Raw genomic sequence first — 19,420 nt, forward strand, 5'->3', positions numbered from 1 at the left:
GAGACCTAACCCAACAAGCCTAGTTTTAAGCTATGTCTGTACATAGAAGGGTCATGATATATTCTAAGCAACCTGTTCAGAGATGTTATTTGCACACCTCTGGAATGTATAAGACTTGAATACAGGACTTCTGGCTCAGAGGTAGGAAAGCTACCACTCAGCTACCACAGAGGTCTTATAAAAGGATCAAATAATGCACAATTGATGTGCATAACCTACCTATAACTGAACGGTTATTATATAATTTAAGCTAATAGGCAAAGTTGCTGATTTTCACTTTCTCTGTAAAGTTAGCTATAGAATCAGCTTTATTGTCTCGTGCTCGAATGAGTACGGCGAAAAGTTTATAAGTCGCCACTTATGGCACCATCTTATGTATAGAGGTACCTAGATAACAGATTCTTGAATACAAATTCTTAGAGGAAAAACAATTAGAAGAATAAAGGCATAAAAAGTCCAGTATTGCAGAAGTGGACCAATTTGTAAAACATGGTTCCCAAACCACAGTCTAAAAATCCTGGAATTATATTGAATAAATATTGAATTTGGCATGCTCACCTATGATGTATCAGTGGCCCTGGTATTAGGCCCACTTAGCTGAGCCTCAGCAACGTGGAGAAGTGTCACCAGGACTCAGTGCAGATCCTGCAAGTAAGAACAGCAAAATTTTCATCAGAATCCTGCAGCACATAGAGCTCAGTTGGTTCTTTGGGCATGTGCTGTGAAAGAGATCTTCAATTCATTTGATTCCCAGCCTTTCAGTTACATTTACAGTTATAGTTGTTATTATCTGGTTAGGACCGTGAATATTTTTTAAAAATTCAAACATCTTATTTTTAATCAACAGAACTACAACACATAACCCTCTGTTTTTTAATCAAATGCTAATATTTTTGTATATAAAAGACTTAAATGAAATGATCACTATTAACTTATCAAATGGTTCAGATCTACATATTTATGCATTTATTTCTTATTCCCCCAAGAATTGTCTTCTAAGCCACATCAGTGTTGAAGTTACTTACTTCTGTAGGGACTGCTACTGTATGCCACAGTCTTCTAGAGACTTGTCCTCAGCTCCATCTCGTCTCAGAAATGAAACTTTCATTTACCCATTGATAGCAACAACTGCAGCTGCTAGAGTCAGAGATAACACTGTGTGGAGCTGGAGGAACACAGGCCAGGCAGCTTCAGAGATACAGGAAAGTTGGCATTTGGTGTTGGGACCCTTCTCCAGAAAATCACTTAATTTACCTATCCCTTGGCTGTGGATGCCTCAGATACTTGTATCAGTTAGAATCATAGAATCCCTACAGTGTGGAAGCAGACTATTTAGCCCAACAAGTCCACTCTGACCCTCCAAAGAGAATACCACCTAAACCTATGCCCTACCCTTTCCCCATGACCCTGCATTTCCCTCGGCTAATCCACCTAACTAATGCATCCCAGAACACTTTGGACAATTTATCGTACCCAATCCACTTAACATTCTCTTTCGACTGTGGGAGGAAACAGGAGCACGTCCACACAGACATGCAGAAAATGTGTTAGCTCCACACAGACAGTCGCCTGAGGGTGGAATCAAACCCTGCTCCCTGACGCTGTGGGACAGCAGTGCTAACCACAAAGCTACCATACCGCCTACTTACTTTTCAGTAATTCCAAGCTAATCTGCTTGTTGCTTTCTTTGGCACACAACTCTGCGAAAAATGATTGTAGATATTTTCTGTTGCTTCAACTAGGCAATTTATTTTCTGTTCCCTCACTACAATTAAGCCTTACCAGCATGCTACACACTGAATGATGAAGTTAATTTTTCGCTCTTCTTACAGTGCACCCATAGCTACCTAGCACCCTTGAATAGCAGTGACCATAATGCAATTGAATTTGCATTCACTTTGAGGGACAGAACAGTGAATCAAATGCTAGCATTCTAAACATAAAGCACAGCAATTAAGAGAACAGAGCTATATAAAGTGAAATGAGAAACTGAATTAAGTTACAGGACAAAAGGCAGGAGAAGTTTCAGAATATATAGAAAATATATATATCAGCTAGATTCAAAGGGAAGGACACTCCATCCTTGACTAACTAAGGATCCTAAAATTCCTAAGCTGAATTAAAAAAAAATTAATTTTGCAAAACACCAAACAGGCAGAAAATTGGACAGAAGCTTTTTAAGAAAGTCAAGAATGCCTTCAAGATTAATGAGTGAAATTAGAGCATGTTGCTGCCTACTTAACTGAAAATGTTTAGAAAAATGTAAAGAAAGTGTTAGTCCTGTAGAGGGTGACTTTGTGGGATTAATAATAAAAATTAGGGAATTGGCAGATTTAACAGTCATTTTATATCTGTCTTCACTGTGGTGGATACAAATAATATCGCCGAAATAAATCTGAATCGGAACATAAAACTGACAAAGGAGCTTAATTATAATCACCAGAGACTGTTTACTGAGAAAATTAATAGAACAAAACTGTGGCAAGTCTCTGCCCTTGATAGAAGTCATTGTTAAAAGACGTAGACACACTGGTTTTAATGTTCCATAATTCCCCAGATTTTGGAAGTCCCATCAGATTGGAAACTATTAGAAACTCTTCTTTTCGAAACGAAGGCAGACTGAAAGTGGGGAACTACAGGCCAATTAATTAACATCTATCATAAGAAAAATTCTAGAACCTACTAACAAGGAAGCTGTAGCAGGGCACTTAGAGAACCTTAATGCAATCAAGCATAGTCAACATGCTGTGTGAAAGGGACATCTATGTTTCACTTTATTAGAGTTCTTTGAGGAGGTAATAAACAACATAGATTAGTGGGAACTGGTGAATATGTTGTACTAAGATTGCCAGAAACTTTTGACAATGTGCGATATCAGAGGATACTGTGCAATGTAGGAGTTCATAATGTAGGAGATAACATGTTAGCATTGACAGAGGATTGGTCAACTAATAGGAAATGAAGAGTGGGCACAAAAGCTTCATTTTACAATTCTCAGTATGTGATGAATGGTGCACAATAGGAGTCAGTGTTGGAGCCTCAATTATTTATAATCCATATAAATGATGCTAGGGACAGACCAAACCCCCTCAACATATCTAAGGAATATAATCTGGATGCTAACATTTTCTTATTTTAAAGGCAAGCACCTGGTGTTGTGTTCCAGATGCAATTTGATTGGTCAAACTACCAGTTGTGATGCAAAGTACACTCTATTCATAGACTATAGTTAAAATACAACAAAGGAAAGAAGAAATTGGAATAACTTTACTGGAAAACTTAACAGAATAATAGATTTTTAACTACTAAGCAGTAACTGACCCAATATAATAACATCCCATAAACACACCTTGGCAAAGGTAAGCTTAGTAAAATAGATAGGAAATAAATTGTGAAGAGGATGGAAAGAGTCTTCAAAGTGATGGACATGTTAACTGAATCATCAAAGATGTGGCAATTCTAATACATTATGGGAAAGTGCGAAGTTCACCACTTTGGTAGGAGGAATTTTTTAAAAGTATGTTATCTAAATGGAGAGGAATTGGAGAATTCTAAGGTATGGGGCGATCTGGCTATGCAGTACATGAATCACATAAAGTTAGTATCCAGGAACAGAAAGTGATTATGAAGGCAAATAGAATGTTCTCATTTATTGCAAGAAGTACAGAATATACAAGTAGTACTTACTGCAATTGTACCAGACATTGATATGTATGGTACAATGGATAGTTTTGGTCTCCTTATTTAAGAAATGATGTAAAAATTTAGGGGCAGTTCAGGGAAGGTTCATTTAATTGATACCTGGGAACGGGGGACAGGAATAAGCTGGGGTAAAAAGGTTGAACTTGCCATGCCTATATCAATTGGAATTTACTGTGAAAGTTGAATTTATTAAAGCTTATGAGATCCAAAGGAGAGAATTGGCAGGGTGAGTGCTGTGAGGATTGGTTTCCTTTTATCGGAAGAAAAGTAGAAATAGAGGACATAGTTTAAAAATAAGGAATCTCCTATTTAAGAGAGTGATGAGGAAGATATTTTTCTATTAGGGGATTGTGAGACTCTGGAGCTGTCTTCCTTCGAGTGTGGTGGAGCTGAAGTCATCGAATATTTTTAAAGCAAATGTAGGCCACAATGAGATCAGCCATGAATGGCAGAGCAGATTGGAGGGGCTGAATGGCTTACTCTAACTCATGATTCATATATTTACATTTTCTTGTGCATGTTACTGTCCACTATTTTGGATATCATCTTTCATTAAACTGAAAACCACATGAGGTTCAAATTGTAACTAACACTCTCAACAAATGTCTAAATAATTAAAAATATTTTTAAGCTGCACCCATCTCCAAAATGGTGTAAAAAAAATGGAAAATATGGGAGAAACTCAGCATCTGTGGAGAGAAACAATGTTACTGTCTTCAGGAGATCCATTTCAGCCTCAAAACATTAACTCTGTTTTACCCTAAATAATGCTGTAAGACTAGTTGAGTTTCTGCAGCACTTCATTTTATTTCAGATTTCCAGCATCCGCCGCATTCTACTTCCATAGCCCTGTGGACTGCTCTGGATTGCTCTTACACAGATTTCTAGGTTAATTGACCCTTATTTTCTCCATAAGATCAAAGAAGAAATTATAAAAGGGTTTTGCATCCTTTCAAGGTTCACTGAATGTTTTTAAACTAATTTAACTTTAACTGCCAGGACAAAAATATATCTCTCGAGACATTGTAGACATCAAATCTAAGCCCACCTGCTGTTCTGTAACTTGATCTCTTCTGGTGTGACTTTATTAAGTAAATTTGGGATAGCCTTTAAACTATCATTTCTTTTCATGTTGTGACAATCTGATTTGGCAAACTTAAGATGATAAAAAGGGGAGACCCTCTGATGAAGGGTCTAGGCCCAAAACGTCAGCTTTTGTGCTCCTGAGATGCTGCTGGGCCTGCTGTGTTCATCCAGCCTCACATTTCATTATCTTGGATTCTCCAGCATCTGCAGTTCCCATTATCACTGATTGGCAAACTTCACTATTCTCCTGGGTCCATTTTGCTCCAGAAGCTCTTGTTGCCCCCACCATACCCCTAGATCACCCTAAAGATGATCCTGTTGCCTCCCTACCTTTCTTCCCATCCCAGACTCCCAAACTTCCACCCTGTCTGGATTCACTTTGCCAGGTAGTAGACTCCGCTTCACCGATTCTGGACTTGCTGTCATCCGCTTACCTCCTCAGGACCTACCTACCTCCACCCTTGTTTCTGCCCCCACCCTTTTCTGGAGCTCATTGCTCCCCCTCCCCATGGGACCCAACACCCACCATCACCCCTTCCCTTCAACTAGACCTGATATCTCTCCCAACCACCATGCCCCTACCCTAAACACTGCACATCTCATCATTAACAAGGCACCTTTTCTACTTTGCACTATTTTTACTTACTTACCATTTGACAGCAGCTCCCAAAAGTGGCTGAATATGTTTCTGGACTTCTAAGTTTCAGCTTTTTGCACCTAACTGCTGTGAAACAGGAGTGTGGTTTGAATTCCCTGTTTGGTGTTATAAGAGAGCTGTCAGATTGGAAGTATAACTCTGCATCTCTGAGGGAAAGCTGATCAGAGTTTCCTCTGAGAAATGCAGAGCTCTTTCCTGCCATTAAAGAGAAGGGAAGAGTGGAAAATCTGATCCATCGTTTTGGAGACAAAATGACACTTAATAGTGCCAAAAAATGTAAGCACCAAGCAGGTGAATTTCACATCCAGCTTGTGCTTATTTACTTCATCAAAACTTTTGTAATTTCTAAAGCTTCTGTTAGACTTCCCTTGGCCTTTTCTGCTCTAAAATCAATGCCTGCTTCTCAAGGCTGTGATCCCAGATACAGTTCTAATAAAATTGCATCATAGCTGTGTAACTTTAACTCATAAATATAACTGCATGCATACAATGAAGAACTGGGGGAGGCTTGCAACACGGTGTCCCAGTTAGCCAGCAAAATCGAAGTCCACATGGGAGATTATTTGAGTAACAGATGACTTGCCTGTGACTACTGATCCATGCCAGTTATTTCAGCTCAGTAGCAGTCTTGGTGAGATTGCAACACCTGAGTTCATACATCAGCACAGTGGAATTGCTGTTCCTTTGATCCAGAAGTGGAATTCTTTGCTGAGTTCAACCCAGAGTGGTGGCTGTCGGATAAATCAGGGCCCTCTGCAACTGTGATAAAAAAAATAGTTGTGGAAGTAGATCCGATTCTTGAAATTATTCGAGAATGTTGTAACTCAAACTGAGAGTGGAGTGCAAGAAAGCCCGATGCTAAAATAACCTTTGGAAATGCATGATTGAATAGCAAAAGGAATTGGACAAGTACCTATTGAATATGGTTTGGATTACATCCAGGGAAACACTTTCAACTGCTATGGAGAAGAGTTGACTTTGTGGATCACTCACTGATTGTAGAGGCTTCCTGATTTCAATTTCCAGTGAGTACAACCTTGCGCCACTAAGTGCAGTATCTACTCCGTTGCGCTGAAAACAGATTTCAGCTCATTTTTTTGGGAATAACTCTATAAGCCACAAACAAATGTGCTTTCAAATAAATTTTAGCTTCCATTTTGCAAAACTGCGCACAGAGGTTGAAGGGGATAGAGGCCTAGCTAGGGCCAACCACATAGGTGCCGCGGAATCTTGACGTGTTTGATATTCTCCAAACAGCTGCTGTTGATTGGTGGAGTAATCTGGGACTACAGTTGAACTGAAATGTCAGGAGACTGTGCCAACAGCAAGTGTGGAAGTTATTTATACACTGGGCTAGGGATGAAGCACAGCAAAAGAGGGAGGGAAAAAGGGGGGAAGAAAGGGTGCGTTAGGACATTAGTTCTCTGACAGTGAATCAAATATTTGTAGAATGCTGTTTATAAAATCAAATAGATTCACTAGGTTAGATTTCTGTCTGAAAAATAACTTTAAGAAGTTTTCCATAACTTTTTTGTCAGTCTGTTTATTGGAAGACATTTCCCTGTTTCTCTTTTGTGTAATGATTTATTCCACATGCCTTCTTAAGCAGCGTGGAGCCTTCTTTTTTCACATTCTGCATAAGCCATGTGACTTACTGAAGTCTATGCCTCACATTCTCAGTTGAGAGTCTATTAGTGTAAACAGTGTCATAGCAGGTAAGACTATTCTCGGGTCTTCTTCAGCAAGTGCTAACTTTAGATCTACTGGTAGAGGGTTCCTCCTTTCCCACAATGCACTCGCACCAGTCCTGGACAGATCAATTGTCGAGAAGCCCTTCTATCAAACAGATCACATTGCAGGACATGATTCTGGGTACAACACGGCAGTTAAACGTTGAGACTCAAAGACGAGAGTAAATGGACTCTGACCTCGGTGGCGAGGTACAATGCATGGACATTGTCAGGCTGTGAGAATACAGGAAACAGTGTGGTCTTTTCAGAAGGCAGTTCTCACTCTTCTCTGCAAACTGGAACCGTGAGTGCTGTTCACTCTATATTTACCACGTTACAAAAGGACACACTGAAAAATACAGGGAAGCATTGCTGAGCAAGGCTTTTCAAGATGATGATCAAGGAAACTTCTCTGCGGAGGGATCCCGATTTACGAGGGGAGTTTGCTTTCCTTGCCCGTGGGTGTGATTTTGTTTTGCCATCACGATTCAAGAAGAGGTTGAAATCGTTCCAGCAAGCACAGGTTTGAAATGATTCTGAATGCCTTGACTTTTAGTTCTGTTGCTGTTTAGACCGTGTCCTCTCTGCTAGTTGCTATCATTGCATGAATGTTTTTAAAGACAACTATTTGCACTGTACCAACAGGTTTATAAATAGACCCCTAGGATCTGGTTAAAAGTACTGAGACCAATTCATCCTTCAAAGGGGGATCGAGAAGAGAAAAAGAGCAAGAGAGTATTTTGATTGTTACTTCTTTAAAAAAGTTTACTTTTTTTCCAGTTTCAATCTTAACCATATATAGACTTAATCTTTGGTGCATGGAGCAAGGGAGGGTTGGACTCTGTATCTACTTACACTTCTTTGGGTGCTGCCTTTCATATGGAGACTTGTTGAATTGAAACATGTCAAGTTGTGTCGCACATCATGAAACTATTCCATCCATTGTCAGCACTTTAAACACAATATTCCAAAAAGGAATGAAAACAACAATGTAACTGACAATCAAAAGCAAATGTGCAGCAGCTACTCCTTTGCATTTGAACATTTCATATAAAACACTTAACCCTTACAAGCTGATTCTGCCCTGATAGAGCTATAGAATAGCAATGTTAGTTTTGGTGGTCTCTCCTTTATTGTTATTTAGGTAAATTGTTTTGTATTGCTGGGGTTTTCTCTCTGATTGTGCTAACATTATTATGCAGTCATAGAGTACAGAAGGCTATTTGGTTCATCAAGAATATGTGGCTCATTTAAATCCAACAAACCCAATTTATCCCACTTACCTGCCCTTTCCACATTGCGCTATCATTTTTTTGTTCAATTCAGGTACGTTTTTTTTAAAATTACCATCGATTCTGATTTCACCATGCCTTTGAAAAGTATGTTCCACATTGTATTGAAAAAAAATTCTCCTCATCTTTCCTCAGGCTGTTTTTCTGAGAACTTAAATATGTGACCTTGAGCTACTGATCCTCCTGCCAGTGTAATTCAGCTGCTATTATTTACTAATTCAAAGTAAACTCGTCACTAATTACCCTTCTAGCAGCCTTGATATGTTAGGCCATTTTTGTGGGCACTTAAGAGTCAACCACATTGCTGTGGGTCGGGAATCGCATAGAGGTGACTCTGGGTAAAAATGGCTGATTTCCTTGCCTAAAGTGGTGAACTAGATTGGCTTTCCATCAATCTGGGAATTTCATGGTCATCCTTATTAATTATTCAGTTCTACATTTCTTTGAAGTTAAATTGCCTTAATAGGACTTGAACACATGCCTCTGGATCTTTAGTCCTGGTCCCTGGATTTCTAAAACCAGTGTTAGAGCCATTGTGTTACCCTGCTCAATGACAAATTAAATTTAAAAACTTCCCTTTTTTGAGTTGAAATACACATGTTCCTGCCAATCAATAAGATTTGGTTCAAAGGCCTGTGAAACACAAGACAATAAAAGCAATATTTAAATCTGCAAAGGAAATACAAAGGAAAAAAATGTGTTCTGATAAGGATTTTCAGCTTAATTATTGCATTGAATTCACCATGGACTATTGACCAAAGTTGAAGTTCAAGGAAATATACATTATATTTTACTGTTGCCAGCTTCAGTCCTTCACGGGCAGTCTGGTGTCCCCGAACTTTAATAGTAGATCGATCTTGGTTTTTTGTCATCCAGCAATTTCTGTGAACCATAGAAATGTGTGGCAAGTCAGGCTGTTTGATGTGCATCCCATAGACTTCATTTCTTATCTCTAATTTCTTTTTTATAAACTATGCTGCGTCCCATCAGTCCAACAGGAAACTGCAAATAAAAATATACTAAATCAGTGTAAACAAAAATCACTACTTAGTAAGAGCTAATTGCTCATGGTTGCATTGGGAACAATTAAGAATGAATGACAGTGTTGCACAAACTGATTTTAAACACAATGTATTTCTTATGCTGTTTGAAGTTTAAACATAGCAGATGTAACAACTAAATTAGCCACCTCCACCCTTACTTTGGGTTTAAATGATGCGATTAAAACTAATTTTATTTTGTGCATTCATGGTAATCTAATGATAAATGCAAATGTTTGGCACTAGGTTAGAACATAAGGACACAAAAATTCAGCTTCTCAAGCTTACTGCAACATTTTGTACGACCATGGCTGATCTCATCTTGGCCGCAACTCCACTTTCCTGCTCACTCTCCATAACCCTTCAACCCATTACTAGTTATTATAATAATGAGTCTACATCCTCCTTTAAATTTACTCAATGTCCCAGCATCCAGCACCACTGGGCATTGAGTTCCACAGCTTCACAATCCTTTGAGAGAAGTCATTTCTCCACATCTCAGTTTAAATCTGCTACCCTTGTTCTAAAACTATGAACTCTCATTCTAGAGATAGTAGGACTTTCATTCTAAATTGCCCCACATAAGGAAACATCCTTTCAATACCTACTTTGTCAATCCCCTTTAGCATTTTATACACATCAATTAGATCTCCTCTCACTCTTTTTAAAATCCAGAGAGAATAGGCTTAAACTGCTTAATCCCTCTTCATGAAGCAAATGCCCCATCTCTGGAAACAATGTAGTGAGCCTCCACTGAAATACCTCCAATACAGTGACATTCCTCTTTGAGCAAGACAGTTAAACAGATTCAATTCTGCTTTATACTTACTATGATGTTACCAGGAATATGACTTCCAAGATGGTGACTATTAACAATTTATCAGCACCGTTTGTGAAAGTAAGAATGTCAGCTTGTATTTTGTTTGTACTGTTCTTACCTATCAGTCAGAAATTTCTGGTTTCAAACCCTATACCAGAATAATGAGCTCATTTTTGGGTTCAGCATTGCAGTCAAGCCCACATAGAGCTTCGGTCCGTCAAATGAGATGTTAATCCAAATTGTTTTATTAAGGTTAAGAGAGCAGTAGAGAACCCATGGCACTCATCAAGGAAGCTTGGTGTTTTCTTCTGCTTCCTGAAGCTGTTGCCCTGATACAATCATCATCAGAAATTCACAGTGATCCTTTACGGAAAGCATTATAATGATCATGGCCTGATTTCTTTTCTCTGCTTTAGGAAAGAGAGAGGTTTTTTTTTGGTCTGTCTAAGTGTTGTGCTTTTTTTGCATGGATGTTCATGACTGAAATTAGTTAACGCAACACACAGGAGGGAACAAACTTAAGACCATTCCTGTTCTGCACAATTCGGTGATGTGCTGGAGACACGTTTACCCATTGAGCCATGAATAAGTGGTAAAAAAAAGGTGTCCCTCTCAGCCCAACTAGGAAATATGTAGTTCTGGTTGCAATTCTATGGTGTGGAGCACTCAGTGGTTAATTCTGAATTAAAAGGGTGATTTTTAACCCTTTATTCCAAGGTTTGGATCACCCCTATTGGGTCTGTGTTCCAGGAGGCAAAGACCAGTGAGCATACAAAAATAAAAACTCAGCAAATCATTGTTCACTTTCACTGAAGTCCAACTGATCTGAGTCATGGCACCACTGAGAGTGATTTTAATCCTCTATTCTATCTTAGACCAGACGAGGCTCAGGTTTCTTTGTTAAAATCTTTTGTTTTTGTGACAAAGGTTGGAGCGGTGCACCATTTTGGATAAGAACATCTCTTTTGCCTGCATGAACACAGGTTTAACAAAAAAACCTCAGTCTCATCTAGCCTAAGAGTGAATAATAAAAGGTTAAAATCACCCTTTCAGAGCATAATATGTACAATTATATATCACAGCAACCATTTGAAATTCCGAATTTGTCTCTGGCTTCCTCGATTATACGTCTGGCACATACAACTTTGAGGTTGCTGCTGAGATCCTAGTCATTTTAGGTAAAGCAAATAGATTAAAGTGTGTCATGTGCTTCAGTGGTGAATGTAAAGAATAATGTCCAAACAAGTTGTGCTGCTATGACAGTTTTATAGTAACATAGAACAGACCTGGTATTCTGCCCAAAGCTAAAACTGAATATGTCCATAGACACTGCTTCAAGGCACCAAACAGAATTCCGAAATTAGATTAGCATGAATTTATTTATTAAATCTCTTAACTCCTTGACTGTGCTGCTGACAGTTCGTGCATCCACATACACACACACGAATGTTTCTTTCCATTATGCTATTTGAAATATAGAAGACAGCTGTTTCTTATTAATTAAATGACAGCAGTGCAATAAACCAATGTCTGTAACCTTGTGTAACTTGTCCCAAGTAAGCTTGATGCTCCCAATGTGTACATTATTTACAATGATTAGAAGCATAGATACAAAGGATGATTACTGCACACAAGGCCATTCAGGCGATTTGTCTACATGCTAACTTTTGAACGGGCAACTCTGCTAATACCTCACCTCTACTCTTCCTACAGTCATGCAAACTTTTCTCTACAGATGCTCACCTGAAGAGTCATGGCACCACTGAGAGTGATTTTAATCCTGTGTTCCATCTTAGACCAGACAAGGCTCAGGCTTCTACCATGGTCTCGGGCAGTGCACTCCTCACCGCTTGTCAAATAAAATGGTTTTTCTTCGTATTGCTTTTGGTTCTTTCGACATTCGTTGTAAATGGCTACCCTCTGGTTATTGAGCCTCTGTCAGATAGATAGTTTATTTCTATCCACATCTGGCCTTTCATGATTTTGAAAACTTCTGCCAAATCTCCTCTCAACCTTCTCTTCTCCAAGGAGAACAATTTTAGCATTTCCAAAATATAATTAGTATCTCAAACCCTTTCTGTATCTTGTCTAAAGCATACACGGCCTTTCTGAAGCTTAGTTCCTAAGACTGAAGATGCTACTTAAATTTTATAAAGTTTCATCTGCATTTGTACTCAATGTCTAGACCAGATCATCGAATCATCAAGTTAGGGATCAGTAACATGTTTTTAAATTAGCCAAAGTGTGCCACCTGGGGTACTTGCAAAGTGAATAAATCCACATGTTTTCACAGTATTGAACAAGCAACAGTCAAATTAATTTTACAGTGTGAGAACAGTAGTACAATCTACAATACATGTACAATTTATATTCTAACGCACAGAATTAATGTGGAGAAATATGGGTAGTGGACTGTTATTGGAAGCCCCACAGCACATAGCAAATAGCAAATGAATTCAAGACAGATCATACAGCTATCTCAGCAATTCCCTCATGATTTTTTGGCATGTTGGGTCATCAAAACTCACTAAGTTCACAAGGGATTACAATTATTCACTTCGCTGTTTTATTCAGCTATTAGAGAACTGGGGGGAATCCATATTGGGATTTTTGATGAAGTTGAGACAACTGGCAGAGCATGTGATTTTGGGTTAACCCTGACTGAAATGCTGAGAGACCATTTGTAAGCGGGATGAATAATGTAACCATGCAGAGGCACCTACTAGCTGAAGCTCAACTGGACTTCAAACCGGGTCTAAAATTGGGAAGGCTAAAATTGGCTTTGTCATTAGAAAATGTGGCAATTGGAGCATGGGAGCTACAGGCAGGGGTATCCCAATGGAAGTGAACTCCCTTACTCGCCTGACTGAGCCTGGGGAACACCACTTGAGCGTAGGCAATCACAGAGCCTCATGCAGGACATAGGCTGAGCAGAGGGACCAGAGCACAGCAGACCCCCCACAACAAAGCCGAGCCTTAGCCAACTGGCTAGAACATTCTTCATGATTTGGGCCGGCAAGACATTGTAGTTGCTGCTGGATGCAAACTTGAGTCATCAAAGGAATCCTACAAGGCAAAAAACTTGTAGGCTGGTACACAGGAGAGTGCACACCCTGTAAAGTCCCTCTACATGTGAGTTGGAACAAATAAATTGCATAGCAACATCCAAATCATAACCAGTTTAAATTAATAACAAAGTTTGGAGCTGGATGAACACAGCAGGCTAAGCAGCATCTTAGGAGCACAAAAGCTGACATTTCGGGCCTAGACCCCCTAACCCTAATCCTTTTTCTGATGAAGGGCCTAGGCCCAAAACGTCAGCTTCTGTGCTCCTAAGATGCTGCTTGGCCTGCTGTGTTCATCAAGCCACACACTTTGTTATCTCAGATTCTCCAGCATCTGCAGTTCCCATTATCTCCAATTTAAATTAATGTTTGGTTAAATGGTCACCCAGTTCCCACGGATGTCCAAACCAGTGCAGCTGTATCTACGGTTGCAGAATCTGTCTTTAACTAGATTCGCCTGTACTCCAACCCTTAAATTTGCGCAAGACCTCAGCCAGAATGAAAACATACACTGGGGAGCCGTTGCAGATTAAAAGTACAACTTTGGTTCCAGTCTCCTATTTGAAACAGTTGGTGCAGTTAGCACTGATGGTACTAAATGGCCTCGGCCCAAGCCTTTTGGGGTGGAATTGGTTGAGAAAGCTTCACCCTGATTGGCTCAACATTTTTGATTAGAAAATGGCTGCCTCAGTGAAATACCAGGAGTATTTCAGGAACGGCTCGGGAATACCAAAGAGGCCAAAGCCACTTTACATGTTGAACAGGAAGCAATTTCATGATTGTGGAAGGCCTGCCCAATGCCATTAACCTTGTGGGCAAAATTAGAGATGGAAAACAGGAGGCTGCAGAGTGAAGGAATTATCAATTATCAGTTAGCGGAATGGGTAGCACCGGTCATACCGATTGTGAAGCCTGATGGCTCAACTCGCTTTTGGGGGGAGCTTAGATAAGACTAGATACCATACAGTGTGGAAACAGGCCCTTTGGCCCAACAAGTCCACACCGACCCTTGGAGCATCCAACCCAGACCCAGACGCAGACCCAGACCCAGACCCATCCCCCATAACCCACACACCCCTGAACACTATGGGCAATTTAGCACGGCCGATCCACCTACCCTGCACATCTTCGGACTGTGGGAGGAAACCCACTCAGACACGGGGAGAATGTGCAAACACCACACAGACAGTTGCCCGAGGCGGGAATCGAACCCGGGTCCCTGGTGCTGTGAGGCTGCAGTACTAACCACTGAGCCACCATGCCGCCCCATTTAACTTAACTGTAAACCATATCTCACAGCTGGACAAATAGCTAAACCCTCGCATAAAGGACTTGCACACAAAGTTGGCGGGGCGGGGCAGGGGAGGCGAGTGCTGTCTTTTACGAAGCTGGACATGAGCCACGCCTACCTGCAATTGAGACAGGATGGGGAGTACCAGATGTACACCACAATTAATACCCTTAAGAGTTGATATCAATGTACAAGACTGCTATTTGGGGTGTCATCAGCCTGTACTCTTTTCCAGTGGACCATGGAGAACATTTTACATGGCCTACCCCAGGTTGCCATTTTTCTCGATAACATGCTAATAACCAAGAAGACCAATTAATGGCACTTAGAGAACTTGGACATAGTGCTTAAACATTTCTCCCAGGTGGGCATATGCCTTAGAAAGGAGCGATGTGTGTTCGAGGTGCCCCAACTGACCTACTTGGGTACAGAGTCCACATAATCGGGTTACACCCATTGGAAGATAAAGTGAGGGCAATCAAAGGAGCCCCGGCTCCTATGTCTGCGCTGGAATTTAGGACTTTCCTTGGGCTAGTGAATCATTACAAAAAATTACTGCGTAACCTTGCCTCCATCTTGGCATCTGTACGCCTGTTATTAAAAAGGGCCAAGCTTGGAAATGGTCGCATAGCTAAGAAGTGGCCGTCAGGAAGTGAAAAAGCAGCTAACGTCATCTAAGGTGTTGGCCCACTACGATCTGAAGCAAGACATGGCGCTGACATCCCCACGTGGTATCAAGGTACTGTTAGCCCAAGAGAGATGGACACCCGATAGCATATGTTTCCCTAACTTTCGCTGATGCTAAATGCAAATATGCTCAGATACAGAAAGAAGGTTTGGTGGTCATCTTTGATGTGAGGATGTTCTGCCAGTACCTTTATGGATGGGAAGTTGTTACCGTAACAGATTGCAAACACCTGCTAGGATGACTGAAGGAAGACAAGGTGGTGTTGCCATAGCTTTGGGTAGAATTCAGCGATGGGCCCTTATCCTCAGCGTGTACAAGTACAAGTTAGAACACCATCCAGGAAGCCAAACGGCTAATGCAGATGCCTTCAGCCACCTCCCACTGGCAGATGCTCCATCGGTCATAACTCCCCTGGAAGAGTCCATTTTGGTTTTAAACTTCCTGGGCACCGTTCCAGTCACTGCCGACAATATCTGACTGTGGACACAGAAAGATCCCGTCCTAGCAAAAATGAAACAGTTGATGGTAACAGGGGAAACAGAAGGGCCATCACAAACAGGATTGAAACCTTTCTGGGCCTGGTGAGCCCAGCTCACTGTAGAGGACAGCGTGTTACTGTGAGGAGCAGGGATGATTGCCCTGAGTAAAGTTCGTCACTAGATACTGGCCGAACTCCTCCAGGGTTATCCAGGGTTTTCCAAAATGAAGTTGCTAGCAAGAAACCATGTCTGGTGGCCAGAGTTGGATGCTGACATAGCTGCATTGGTGAGGCTGTGCCCAGAATGCCAACAAGGACAAATATTACCACCAACAGCACCCTCGCATTTGTGGGAATGGCCAGGTAAGCCCTGGATTCGGTTACATGTCAGCAATGCCGGTCCTTTCATGGGCTCAGTCTTCCTGGTCTGTGCAGATGCCTTTTCAAAGTGTTTGGACATACGTAAAGTTCATTTGGAAAATTCAGGGATGACGATTGAGAACCTGCAAGCATCATTCTTGATACATGGTCTCCCGAAAGTATTGGTCATGAACAATAGGATGTCATTTACCAGCAGGGAATTTGAGTATTTCCTAAAGTCGAATGGCATTCCGCATATAAGGACAGTTTTACAACACCCATCGTCCAGTAGTCTGGCAGAAAGAATGGTCCAAACTTTGAAAGTGGGCTTAAAGAAGCACCTTACAGCGTCACTCAATGCCAAACTGTCCCAGTTCAGGTTCAATTATAGGACCACTCCACACACAACAACAAGGATAGCTCCAGTAGAGTTGCTGATGGGAATAAGACTCCACACCAAGTTAAACTTGATTTTCCTAGACCTGGGGGGAGAGGGCACCCGAACTATGGGAATGGCTTTGTACGGGTATGAGGCAGGGTTGATGCGAGGTCAGGTCCAATGACTTACAAAGTTCAGGTAGGTGATATAGTCCTAAACAAACTCATGCATCACCTGAAAGTTGTTACCTCACAAAGAGGCCTATCAGAAACCGTAGGTTCTCCCCCCTCCCTCTCGTGTCGAGGCAACTTTGGAGCCCGAGATGGATGCCTTTGGAAGAAAAGGAGAAAACTCTCCCAAGATGCTCCGGATACAAGAGATAGGCTACAGTCTGGTAAATGCCACCATGTGACAGTCTGAATCAGACAAACTGCAACTGGGGCAAAAACATTGCAGAAAAATCTACAAGAGAAAGACCAGGCCCATGGACCACACAGAGGGGGAAATGGATGCAGTAATTAGCAACAGGTGGACCTTGTTGACTATGAGATCCTTGATTGGGGTTGTTAACCTGGGCCAATCAGGAAAGGTCTGGCAGACCAATATAAACAGGAGATGTAGAATCTCCTTAGCCCAGGGAGCTGACTCTAACCAATGTACTGTGTACAAGTAAATAAAGGGTGACTTGGCGACAGGATACTAGCCTCTGTGCATTAATTTCACACTTCAATTAATTAAAAACATTCTGCTTTAAACAAATCTTTGCTTACTTTAGTTAATGAATCCACATGTATTCAAATGATTATAAGCATTGCCCCAAATTAGTGGGGTCACATGATGGCTCAATGGTTAGCCATGCTGCCTCACAGCACCAGGAACCTGGGTTCAATTCCATCCTCGGGCAAATGTCTGTGTGGAGTTTGCAGCTTCTCCCCATGTCTGCGTTGGTTTCCTCTGGGTGCTCCAGTTTCCTCCCACAGTCCAAAGATGTGCAGGCTAGGTGGATTGGCCACATTGAATTGCCCATAGTGTTCAGGGATATGTGGATTAGGTAGGTTATATGAGGATGGGCCCGGGTGGGATGCTGTGAGGGTCAGTGTGGACTTGCAGGGCTGAAGGGCCTGTTTTCATACTGGAAGGTTTCTATGATATGATAAAGTTGAAAATCGGAATCAGTCTTTTCAAATTTTTACATCTTGCCCAACCCAAAACTATAAGTTATTGCTTTTTGCCTCCATGCTAGGTAAATACTCCGTAGAGTTTGCCATTCTCCCCGTGACAGTGTGTCTGCATGGTGCAGGTTAGGTGGATTAGCCATAGTAAATTTTTCGAGGTATCCAGGGATGTGCAGGCTGGGTGGGGATGCGATGAGAAATGCAGATTGGGGATTGGAGTTAGCCATTCCATGATTCTATAATGGGTGATTGACATCACAGTTGTAACACCTAAAACAATTCAGTATTAGATCAAGGAATGTTTCACAGAATCCCTACAATGTGAAATTAGGCCATTTGGCCCATGGAATCAGCACCAACCCTCAAAGAGCATCCCAGCCAGACACACCCTATCTCGGTAACCCCCTACTTCCCATGGCTAATCCACCTTGCCTGAACACAACAGACAATTTAGCATGGCCAATCCGCATAACCTGCACATATTTGGACTGTGGCAGGAAAACAGAGCACTCAAGAAAACCCATGCAGACACAGGATGAATCGAGCCCAGATCCTTGGCGCTGTGAGGCCGCAGTGCTAACCACTGCGCCACTCCGTATCAGATACTGTCATTCACTGATACATTCATACACAGCCACACACACATTACCTTTGCTGATTTTTCACCTCATCTGCACCTACCGCATGAAACATCGAAGACAATTGCACTCCTCCATAATGGTGAAGTTTAGCAGGAAGCCAGGAGTTTGTGAACCCTTTAAGAATCAGCAGAACAGGCTGAAGGAGCAGTAAGGCAGGGGGAAGGTGAAATATGAGGGTAAGCCAGCTAGTAATATAAGGAAATTGTAAGAGTTCCAGATGCATAAAGGGTAAGAGAGAGGCAAGAGTGGTAACTGGACCACTGGAGAATGTGGCTGGTGAAGTAGTGATGGGGAATAAAAAAAAAGAGGGAGAAACTGAATCAGTACATTGCATCACTATTCATGGTGAAAGGCATTAGTCATATGCCAGAATTTCAAGAGACTCAGGAGGCAGAGGTGAGTGTAGTGGCCAACACCAAGGAGAAGTTGCTGGGGAAGCTGAAAGGTCTGAAGGTAGATAAATGACCTGGACTGGATGGACTATACTTAAGGATTTTGAAGGAGGTAGCTGAGGAGATTAGAGAAGCATTGGTGGTGATCTTTTAGGAATCACTCCAATCAAGGAGGATCCCAGAGGACTGGAAAACAGCAAATGTGACATCCCTGCTTAAGAAAGGATGGAGGCAGAAGATGAGAATGTATAGGCCAGTTAGGCTGACCTCAATTGTTGGTAAGATTTTAGAGGCCTTTGTTAAGGAGGAGATTGTGGAATACTTGGAAGTGCATGGCAAAATGGGACTGAATCATCACAGCTTCATCAAGGGGGAGGTCATGCCTGACAAATCTGTTAGAATTCTTCGAGGATGTAATGAGCAAGTTAAACACGGGAGAGCCAGTAAACATTATCTACTTTGATTTCCAGAAGGTCTTTGACAAGGTGCTTTATGGGAGGCTGCTAAATAAGACAAGTGCCCATGGTATTAGGGGCAAGACATTTGCATGGATAGAGGATTGGCTGACTGGCAGAAGGCAGAGAGTGGGGATGAAAGGGACATTTTCAAATGAAAGCCAGTGA

General features: G+C 41.4%; 1 protein-coding gene across 5 annotated transcripts in view; it reads left to right on the forward strand.

The window, feature by feature from the left end:
- The window catches only part of ppp2r3a (protein phosphatase 2, regulatory subunit B'', alpha), a 307,995-nt gene that overhangs the window by 216,622 nt on the left and 71,953 nt on the right, over positions 1 to 19,420 (forward strand). Inside the window, exon 1 of one of the 5 annotated variants that reach the window (XM_048542155.2) lies at positions 7,101 to 7,699. The exons of the other annotated variants lie outside the window; for them this stretch is intronic. Within the exon in view, the coding sequence (XP_048398112.1) occupies positions 7,568 to 7,699 (132 nt within the window). The 5' untranslated portion in view covers positions 7,101 to 7,567. Of the gene's footprint in view, positions 1 to 7,100; positions 7,700 to 19,420 lie in introns of those variants that run through there. 5 annotated transcript variants of the gene reach the window in all.

Source organism: Stegostoma tigrinum, chromosome 14 (assembly GCF_030684315.1).
Source record: "Stegostoma tigrinum isolate sSteTig4 chromosome 14, sSteTig4.hap1, whole genome shotgun sequence".
Lineage (NCBI taxonomy): Eukaryota > Metazoa > Chordata > Chondrichthyes > Orectolobiformes > Stegostomatidae > Stegostoma > Stegostoma tigrinum.